This window comes from Saccostrea echinata, unplaced genomic scaffold (assembly GCF_033153115.1).
Source record: "Saccostrea echinata isolate AGI-Se365-2 ecotype Australia unplaced genomic scaffold, CSIRO_AGI_Sech_v1 ptg000056l, whole genome shotgun sequence".
NCBI lineage: Eukaryota > Metazoa > Mollusca > Bivalvia > Ostreida > Ostreidae > Saccostrea > Saccostrea echinata.
In genome coordinates this window covers 7,342,501-7,353,966 of record NW_026889805.1, presented here as the reverse complement: position 1 = coordinate 7,353,966, position 11,466 = coordinate 7,342,501, and the positions used below count along the sequence as shown (strand labels likewise).

Sequence of the window (11,466 nt, the reverse complement as noted above, 5' to 3'; positions counted from 1 at the left end):
CTCATGAACCACTGGGCAGATTATCACCAAACTTACAAACAAGGATGAGGATATGATGTAGATTAAAAATTGTTCAAGGCATCGCCCTGGGACAAAAGGCGTGGTCTCAAGGTCACTTCAAAGTTGACCAAAATGATGTATCATTACATATACTATAATGATGCATCCAATTCATCTTGATGCATTTTGTTAGTTGATGCATCCTCGGAGTGTATCAACCAAAAAGTAAGTCACTGTGACCTACTTTTGCAACTTCATGGCTAAATTTAAATATTTAAGATGCTAATTGGCTTGGAATTATTAAACTTTGTCAATTGTTGCCATGCTGACCTACTTTTGGAATTTCAAGGCTTTATTCTTATATATAGGTTACCAAGAGGCTTAAAAAAGATGAGATTATAGGTTGTACAATTTTCAGAAGAGCGATTCTAGGCCCTTGGGCCTCTTGTTTTATTATAACTTCACACACACAAGTAGGCCACACTTTTTTTTTTATCGGTTTTTGATTTCAATGAATGATGTTGCCATGGTTACTAAAAATTGAAATTTCCGTAAATTACTTTTAAAATGCTTCTCCTCCTATAGTTTTGGTCTGATTTCAGTATAACTTGGCACACAAGTAAACTTTAGATACATTATTCTGTTCATTGGTTTTTGATTTTGATGAACAGTGTTGCCATGGTTACTAAGACTGAAATTTCTCTGACATTCTTTCAAAACAGTACTCCTCCTACAGTTTTGGTCCAATTTCAATTTACCTTGGTACGCAAGTAGACTACACTAAGACACATAATTCTGTTTATTGGTTTTTGAGTTCAGTGAACGGTGTTGCCATGGTTACTTAATACTTTCAAAATGTTTATTACTTCTTTTACAGTTTTAGTCTGATTTTGTTATCACATGGCATACAAGTTTATTAGACTAAGATGCATATTGATAATAATTCTTTGTATCAATTTTTGATTTTGATGAATGTTTCAATGGTTGGTAAAATAGGAAATTAAATTTATATATCCCCATGAACGATGATATTAATTGCTAACACATCTTTGCATTCAATATGTATAGGAGTTACCCTCAAAATTACATCCCAATGAGCCGGTAAAATTTTTGTTGTCAGTGGTGATGTGATAATTAAGCACTGAATCATTATTTTTTGAAAGATATAGTCTCGTAACTGCAACGGCGTGTGCAAACAAATTGAATAACACGCGTTAGCGCGTTATGAAAATTTGTTTGCACACACCGTCGCAGTTATGAGTCATAACTGCAACGGTGTTTGCAAACAAATTTTCGTAACGCGCTAACGCGTCTCATATTAAATATGAGACTGTATCTTTCAAAAAATAATGATTCAATGCTTATATTTACATTTTTTAACTCCTAGCCTTGACTGCAATAAGGGTTTGTATTTCAAAATCCCTGTATTATCCTTCGGGTAAGTTACAATTAATGGAAGAGCCATTGCAAGTTTGCAACAGCTTCTGTGCAATGTAAGTGTGATCGAATTTTGATTTTCGCTTATGACGTTGCACTTCCACCACAACAAAATCTTCTCCAACTGAAATATAGCAATCAACCAGTCGAAAATTCACAATACGCAAAACATATCCTAGCAATTAGCAAATGAATCATTATAACCCTAAATACTACAGGTAATCAAAGTTTACATACCCCTGTACAAAAAATCCTATCCACTTTTGATCCAGTTTATATATTTTAAAAACAACAACTAATTTTCTACTGAGTAATGTTTAACTGGGTAATTAATTTTGTTAAACAAATCATTACAAAACTTTGCAATTTATTCAGTGGAATGCCACCAACATTAACAGATTGGCAATATATTAAGAAAAATTTGGGACCTCAAATTTTTAAAACAAAAGAACAAAAACCTAACTCCAAGCAATCACAATTAAGAAATGAGGTGTTTGTTTAATATGGTACACTAGTTCACATTGTGCAATTCAATAGTGAACTAGTGTATGCCTGATCAGAACCCCCCCCCCCTTCATTGGAAACATTTTAATAGCACTAAATTCTCAAAACTTTACATTTTATCATTAAAATATCTTGCTATTTTCAGAATCTATCAGTAGAATATCTTGCGATTCTCAGAATCTCAGTAAAATATCTTGCAATTCTAAGAACATCTATGCCATCAGAGTGATTTCTTGAGAATAATATGTGAAGTTACTAAGTCATCATCAGTGGTCATGAAATCATTTTTTAAAAAGTAAGAAAATTGACACGAATGTCAGTGAAGATATGGTTTGACCCTGTTTGCAATAACTTGCGAAATAAACGTTCATGTTAATTTTTTTAACTTTGATTAAAAGGTAAAGAATTCTGATTATAAATTGCTTTGAAAGAATATAAGTTGAATAATTCATAAAAAAAAAATTACAAACAAATTTTATCTGATTGGTTTACCAGTTATTCTGTTGGAAAAATTTGCAACTAACCAGTTACAAAAATTTATCCAATTGCCATCCCTAATATATATCCATCTACTAACCTTCATAAAAATAAATGTGACCAATGGTCATGGCTCATGGAATTCTTGTGCAAAAAAAAATGAAATTCCAGGGACACTGTATTTCACCACAATTAAAAATTTAAGATCTGTTTCTTACAAAATTTAATGAATAAATGATATCTTTTACTGATGTACTTCCAATTTTCTTTATGAAATAAACACTGAGTTGCACGTCATAATCACATGTAACATTTTAAGTTGTTCACATAGCACTATAAGAGATAATCCGAATGTTCCCTGTGGTTAATCCCTTCTAAGTGGGTAACGCTCTGTGGTTGTGCCATCCTTGGTAATGATATGAAGCACCACTGCATCTCCAGTATAAATATCACGCTCAGCTGCTGATATAAACACATCCTTTACCAGCTTCACCACTTTTTCCTTTGACAGTGGTACTCGGGGGACATTCTGCTGATTTTTTAGTCCAATCTGAAATTTTTAAAAAATCTTGTCGATAAAATTTTGCTTTCTCAAAAGAACTGAAATACCGGGCCAGTACATATTACTAAACCTTCCAAATGAAGAAAATTTTATAGATAGCACTTACAACAATTTAGAATTTCCTTTACCCAAAGATGCTTTGTGTCAATTTTGATTCAAAGAGGCAGCTTTTAGAGGCCCAGTGGTTCTTGAGAAAAATTCAACAAAGTGAAAAATTTACAGAAGTCGGACAAGAGGTGACCAGAAAAGCTTACTTGAGCTCAGGTGAGCTAAAAAAAGCAGCCGTATAAATGACATCAACAAAAATTTGACCCTTAATGATAACTTTACCATATATTTTGTCCATGAACATTTTCTTTTTGTTCATTCATTGTGGAATAAAATGATTAACTTCTTGGAAATTTTTGAAAATAATTAGGGGATGGCAATCGGAAAAATTTGTGCAACCTGTTAGTCATAAATTCTTTGAATTGAGTAACTGGTTAATTGAACAGATACAAATTGCTTGTAATTTTCTAATGAATTATGACATTCAATTTATATCTATATAGAACAATCTATTGAAAAAATGCTTAACTATGATAATCAGATTTCTGTAGCTACAGGGGTACTTAAACTTTGATTATTTTTCAGGGTTATAATGACTAGTAAAATATGGGGACTTGTTTTGACTGCCATAGTGTCTTGTGAATTATTTAATTGGTTGATTGCTACATTTCAGATTTAAACAAGCTGCATAGGAGGTTTAAAATTTCAAGATTAAACAAGCTGCATAGGAGGTTTAATATTAAGAAAATATTTCAAAAGTACATTTACCACAAAAACGATCAACTAACTGGTTATGAAAAATGTAACAATTATGATCTTTCAGACCGATTAGTGCCATTTAACCATTGCCATTCCTAAAAATAATAGATTATGAATTCAAACTTAAGATCATAAGGATTTAACCTACACTAACGGAAGATTCTGAGAGTATTGAAGCAGGTCTCGAAATTAATATACCTGGTTATCTAGCAATGGCTGTAACATAGGAGCTGCTGATCCTTTTGCTCTGTAGCCATCTGATCCATAGGACCCTACCGGATCAAAACTGTACACTACACCTTTACCTGTCAAAGACAATCTTGGATTGAACAAAACAAACTAGGACAAACAACTAACATTATTTATTTTTACAAATTTCAGTGTTACGATTATTGAAATACATGTATGGCACAAAATCTTATTGTCAGATAATTGCTGAAAGTACATGAATAATTTTTTTTCATATGTGCACAGATACATGTACAATATTCAGGTTTGTCTAACAGAAGTACCTTCCTCATCTAGTCCTGCTATTATGTTGTTTACATAGTAAGGGAAGAACCTCCTGTGGTACAACATAGTGGACAACATGGCTGCTATCTCTGATGTAGTCATCTTTTTATGGTGCTCATGTTCAAACATCTGTAAAGTTAAAACATATACATGTACTAATAACAAGTCATAAAAGTTAGAGTTAAAGTGATATATCCACGATTTTCAACATCCTGCTACCATTCTATCTTACCTATCAAAATAAAGTGCACTGCACAGCATATGATACGCCTGTCAAATATTGTTCAATTATCATAAACAGTTTAGAGTGCAAGGAAGAAAATCATGTCAACCTTGATACAAAGATTTCAATGATTTTTCCATTTCTAATATTTGAAGTGCATCTCCTATGGTGTAGGTATTAATAGGAAACAGATAAAACGTCATATATTTCTCAGCTGGTTGTGTTAAAGTTTTACCAACTTTGTTCATTGTATTTTTTATGAATGGTTAACAATACTATAGCCTAATAAAAAATCTAAATACTTAGTATGTTTATGTTTATTCTTGTCATCATAGTGAGACATGACACTACAATTTGTTGTAGAGATAGAAAAATTAAAATTGAAAAAAATAATGTATTGCACAATATCAAATTAGTTTTCATTACTTTACAACAAATTTATTTTGAAAGTAATGGCTAGCCAATAAGGACTATTTAATCTGACAAACTATCAATTGCAATTAGAGGCTAGATTTTCTCTGCCCAATGCCCAAGACATATATAGATAACACCTGCTTGATCAGAGATACTCTGCCAGAAATCTCCTTACACTAATTAATTAATTAATCTCTAATTCGACATGAAATTTTCTGTTATCAAAATTCTCCTTGACCATTGCTTGATAATTACACCCATGGGAGAAGTGGAATTTCTTTGGCTATTGACATGAAAGAAACATTATATTTGTTACAGATTGCTGTAAAGCATATAGTGAAAAAAAATGTGTAACTTCTTGATTTAACACTTTTTAATAATTAAGGTTACTGTAATAATCTTACATCTGTAGGGATTGCATAATTTAAAAGTTAAAAAATATAGCTTTAAAAAAAAAATCACTTTAATTGAAGGTCACAATGACCTTTAAGTAGGATGCGACACACCTTCTACCTAAGATACAATAATTGATCAAATTTGATGATTCTATGTCAGTTAGTTTTCTTGCTATGAGCCGGACAGGATTTTTCCATAATTGGCCATAGCATCTTGATTACAGGTCACAGCAACCTATTTTTAATGTGCGACACACCTTCTACCCAAGATGTACCACCTGACAAAGTTTGATAATTCTAGTCCTCAAAATATTAAAGTTATGAGCCGGACATGAAAACTAACAGACAGACGGACATGAACGCCATGAATGTCAGACAGCTCGGCCCATTGACACCTTGGCCCCGACGGGTCGGCCCAAGATTTGAGACACCTCGGCTCACATAAAAGACACCTCGGCACAAACAAAAATATATTATTTTGAATATATTTATTCAATATATTCTGAAGTATTTTTATTATGATAGGGACTATACGAGGATTATGCGATGGATTATATTGTTATATATCCATGAAGCGAGAAAGAAAATAAATGAATAATCTTCCGAGAGTAAATTGACGGTAATTAAAAAAAGACAATCCATTTCAAAGTGCTAATCGTTAAACAAATAAGAAGACACGGCGCATCCTTTAGAGTCATATGGGGTGGTGACAATGAGGAGTTAATTACGAGCAGGATTAAAGCTCCAGATAATAAGCACCACCTTCAGATTTACCTGGTCTGTGTACCCCCGTCAATCAAGTGAACTTAGGTCCATCATTGGGTGCTTGATATTTTTAATAGAAATACATATGTCAACAACTAATACAGATTTCGTTTTAAATTGTTTTAATCATATTTTAAATTTATAAATGCATGTATAGGGATTAGTTGAATGAAATATTAAAAAAAAAAAAATGAAAACCAGTTAGTCTTTTTAAGACCCTCAGAAAATTTTTAAGTGAAAAAAAATGTTAGATTATATGCAATTTTTAACATATCCTAACCAAAAAAAGAATTCTTAACATCATGAAATGAATAAATTAAAGTTGCATTGTATTAAGCAACAAAATGAATAAATAAATAGGCCTCCTACCTCCCACTCAATATATATAGATACTAGCTGATATCTATGCTGTCGTTCTTTCAACAATTCTGAAATTATCTGCTCCTATTTATTGTTTACATATCGTCATTATACATACATACATACAAACATTTATATTACCATAGGGAATACAGATACTAATTCTGAAAATAAAAAAATCCTTGGGCCGAGGTGTCAATAATTTTGGGCTGACCTGTCAGGGCCGAGGTGTCAAACATGACGGGCCGAGGTGTCGTTGGGCCGAGGTGTCTGTCTACCAACGCCATAATATAGTATGTCCGGTCTTAAGACGGACATATAGAAATTCATATTCAAGTTTAAACAAGTAATAAATTACCTTTAATCGAGCATTTAAAACTTTTGTTAGAGTTAACACATCTCCATGAAATCCACAAGCTCCTAACACTGTTGAGTTTGTTCTGAAAAAAAGATTGAGAAGTATAAAGGTGATATTTTCAGATACACATACTATATCCCAGTTCATAATCAGCTATTACAACACAGATGTCTAAGTTCAACACTTAGGTTGAAACTAGAAATTGAAAGAATTTTTTTTGGAAAAGATGACAATGTAAGAATGTGATAGGGATACAGTCAGAATGAAAATATGCAGACTAAAAATAGACCGACAAATAAACACAGAACAATTGTTGATCAAAGCTTATGAGCTTAGGTGAGCTAAAAATGTTGCATACAACAAAATCTTGTGAAAAATTGCCTTATTGGCAGATAATTTTTTTTAGTTGCTTTGCTAAAAAAAAATATTTTGGTGATACCAACATGAACAAATGCCTTTAATTTTTTTTAATGAAATTCTTTGTTTGTTACTAATACTCACAGTTTATATGTTTTGGGTAAATCCCTTGTGTGGATAGAAAATCCTTGGCTTAACCTTGTATCTGAACCCACAACAACGAAATCCTCTCCAGCTATTGCCAAACAAGTCCTGAAAGGTACGGATTTACATAGATGTTATAAAGTATAGCAGTGAGAAATTCTTTTGTTATCAAACATTTTATATATTTTAGTTCTGTTGACAAATCCTTTTACTCGGCTACTTTTTTCTGCAGTTTTATTTTTGCCAATTTGTAAGGGGGGAAGGATTTTAAACGTATATCTAACATCTAATGAAAAATAATGAAACAATATTGTTGATATAATAAATGACAAATGGGAACAGAACTGGCTAAAGCAAAATGGAGGGAACAAAGGAGGGGCTTAAATCCCCCCACCTTCCACCCAAAAAATAAAGGAAATTAACATAACACAAGGGGAAAGCTGTCAATGTGACATCAACCATGTTTTCCTTTGTATCAACAGTAAATTATATTTTTCACATGAATTATAAAAACTTTCTATTCTGAAAACTGTAGGAGATGATATCCCAACAAAATCAATGTACCCTATAAGCATATTTTGCACAAAATTGACTAAGTTCAACAAATGGTATTTTCCCAGTAAATGATCAAAACTCAAAATCCAAGTAGTATGCACATCTCTAATATATGTACAATTAATCTGCAAAATAAAAACTTCCTTCTTGCTACCTGCAAAAGGAGCTATTATCACAAATGATGTACCATATATGTAATACTTGCTAAAAACAAGATGTGTTTGTGAAACACTGATGCCCCCATATGGCAGCTAATGGCGAAGGTTAAAGTTTCTCGAATGCAAGTCTAACTTCAGGTCAAGAGATCAAAAATGTTGATACCCAAAGAAAGGTTTTGTCTCGAGGAATATACCTGTGAAATTTGAAAGCCCTAGCACCAACTATTCAAAAGTAATGGCGAAGGTTAAAGTTTTTTAAAAGTAAGTAAAACGTCAATGGGGCACCAAGGGAAGGTCTTGTCACAAGTGATACACATGTTCATGAAATGTGAAAGCCCTAGAACCAAATGTTTACATGTTGGCCAAGGTTAAAGTTTTTTTTTAAAAGTAGGTCAAACTCCAAGATTAAGGTCAATGCCAAAATTTTTGGTATCCAAAGGAAAGTCTTGTCAAAAGGAATGCACTTGTGAAGTATGAAAGCCCTAGCACCAACCGTTCAAAAGTTATGGTCAAGGTTAAAGTTTTTCAAAAGTAGGTCAAACTCCTAGGTCAAGGTCAAAGGGTCAAAGTGGTTGGTATCCAAAGGAAGGTACTGTCACAAGGATTACATATGTGAAGTATGAAAGCCCTAGCACCAACAGTTCAAAAGTTATAGCCAAGGTTAAGTTTTTTTAAAAAGAAGGTCAAACTCCTAGGTCAAGGTGAAAGTGGTTGGTATCCAAAGGATTGTCATGTCAAAAGAATAACACAAATGAAGTATGAAAGCCCTAGCACCAACTGTTCAAAAGTTATGGCCAAGGTTAAAGTTTTTCATAAATAGGTCAAACTCAAAGGTCAAGGTCAAAAGGTCAAAGTTGTTGGAATCCAAAGGAAGCTCTTGTCACAAGGAATACACATGTGAAGTTTGAAAGCCCAAGCACCAACTGTTCGAAAGTTATAACCAAGTTTAAAGTCTCAAAAATTTTTGCAAAGGTGGGTCAAACTCCAAGGTCAAGGTCAAAAATGATGGTACCCAAAGAAAGGTCTTGTCACAAGGAATACACATGTGAATTATGAAAGTCATAGCTCCAACCAATCAAAAGTTATGGGAAAGGTTAAAGTTCTTGTGGACAGACAGACAAACAGACAGACGGACAGGGCAAAAACTATTTACCCCCGAATTTTCAATACAGGGGCATAAAAGTTTAACAGCTGGTACTGTGGAATCATTTAATTCGTGGGGATCGATGTCCAGGGGCAAGCAATATTTTACTTGTTTGTGTGGAGGTAATGGGTTACTCATTAATATGGTAGATTCAATGAATCAATATATTTACAACATAAACGTTTGTGGGGATGTAAATTTGTAAGTAAGGGTGACCAGTGAAATCTACCAACATTAGTAATTTCCATGAACAATAATGATTCCACAGTATTTTTCTTATATATTTATACCAAAAATCAAAATACAAATGATATGCACATCTCTGATATATATGTTCAGTTGAAATGCAAAATAAAAATATTTTCATCTTGAAAACTGTTGGAGGATTTAACTACATTTAAATACATGTACCCTATAAGCAATATTTTGCAAAAAAAAAACAAAAAACAAGAGGCCCAAGGGCCTTATCGGTCACCTGAGTATGATACAACAATTTAAAGGATGCATAGAGTATAAAATGAACTGAAATAAGAAGCTTTGTTGCCCAAAAGCAAGAAAAATAGGGTGAACATGATCAACAAAATAATTGGTCTTAATATTCATAAACAGTTCATAAATTAGGTTCTAATCTGTTCCCCATTTATCACTATCACCATATAGTATATTAACAAATTATCAATGCTTCTGTACTATTTTAATCCCTTGATGAAATGTCTTACATTGGCCTCTCTTGGTCTTTGATGAACATCTAATAAGACAAGTTATTTTTGTCTCATTTTTATTTATCTGCTACTTACAAGTCTATCTGATCATTAAAACTCTGAAAGTGCTTTTTGTATTATACAATAAAATGTTTTGCATATTTCTCTTATTCTATTTACCTTTCAGGTACATTATTTACAGTGATAAATTATCAAAAGTAAATGGCAAAGGGGAATAACTCCTCTCAGTAGAATACAAACTAATAGAGCCCTGGCCAGGACCAGAACACTTGACCAAATGGTCCAGATGTTCAAAAATCTGGTAAAAATTCCCTTCCTTATAAAAATTTTTACACTGTTTGCCTCAGATATGTCCAGGTGCAGAGAAGATTTTTAAAAAAATAATGCATTTTTACTACAGATTCACTATATTATCAATAGAGCCCCCCCCACCCCCCCAAAAAAACACCAGAGCTTCTGACCCTGGGTACATAAGTTTGCTAATCATAACTAATCACTTTGTTTTTCTGCTTAACACTAAGGAGCAAAGAGGATTATTTAATAGAATTAATGCATTTTTACTACATTATCAAGGGCCCCACCCTCACACCAACACATCTGACCCAGGGGTCATGAAATTCACTACTCTGGAAGAAGCACTCTTGCTCATCATAACTATACACTTAGCGTCTTTGCTTTTATAACCAGAAGCAGAAAAGAATATTTTCAAAGAAATTTTGCTTTTTCACTTTATAATCAATAGAAGCCCCCCCCCCCCCCCCCCCCCCCCACCAGAACCCTTAAACCTGGGGTCATAAAATTCATAATTTTGGAAGAGGCATCCTTGCGTATCATAACAATGTACTTAGTTTGTTTAAACAATACCCAGCGGCAGAGAAGAAGATTTTCAAAGAAATAATTCACATTCACTAAAGGATCTATATAGCCCTGCCCTAGCACCAGAACTCCTGTCCCCGGGGCCATGAATTTCACAATTTTGGAAGAGGCATCCTTGCTTATCATAACAATGTACTTTGTTTGTTTAAATAATACCCAGGTGCAGGGAAAAAGATTTTTAAAGAATTAAAACATTTTCACTTTATAATCAATAGAGCCTGCCATAACATCAGAACCCCTGATCCAGGGGCCACGAATTTCACAATTTTGGAAGAGGCATCCTTGCTTATCATAACTATGTATTTAATTTGTTTCAATAATACCCAGGAGCAGAGAAGAAGATTTTCAAAGAATTAATGCATTTTCACTATATAATCAATAGAGCCCCGCCCTAACACCAGAACCCCTGCCCCTGGGGCAATGAAATTCACAATTTTTAAAGAGGCACTCTTGCTCATCATAACTATGTACTTAGTTACTGTATTTAATACCCAGGAGCAGAGAAGAAGATTTTCAAAGAATTAATGCATTTTTGCTCTATAATCAATAGAGCCCCACCCTAACACCAGAACCCCTGACCCAGGGGCCATGAAATTCACAATTTTGGAAGAGGCACTCTTGCTCATCCTAACTATGTACTTAGTTAGTTTATTTAATACCCAGGAGCAGAGAAGAAGATTTTCAAAGAATTAATG

General features: G+C 33.3%; 1 protein-coding gene across 1 annotated transcript in view; it reads right to left on the bottom strand.

Moving 5' to 3' along the window:
• Positions 1 to 2,623: 2,623 nt before the first annotated feature.
• Positions 2,624 to 11,466, bottom strand: part of LOC133173966 (proteasome subunit beta type-1-like) — a 16,986-nt gene continuing 8,143 nt past the window's right edge. The window contains exons 2-6 of the mRNA XM_061309025.1: positions 7,317 to 7,424; positions 6,816 to 6,897; positions 4,300 to 4,429; positions 3,986 to 4,092; positions 2,624 to 2,968 (exon numbers count right to left, since the gene is read on the bottom strand). Of these exons, the coding sequence (XP_061165009.1) occupies positions 2,783 to 2,968; positions 3,986 to 4,092; positions 4,300 to 4,429; positions 6,816 to 6,897; positions 7,317 to 7,424 (613 nt within the window). The 3' untranslated portion in view covers positions 2,624 to 2,782. The remainder of the gene's footprint in view (positions 2,969 to 3,985; positions 4,093 to 4,299; positions 4,430 to 6,815; positions 6,898 to 7,316; positions 7,425 to 11,466) is intronic.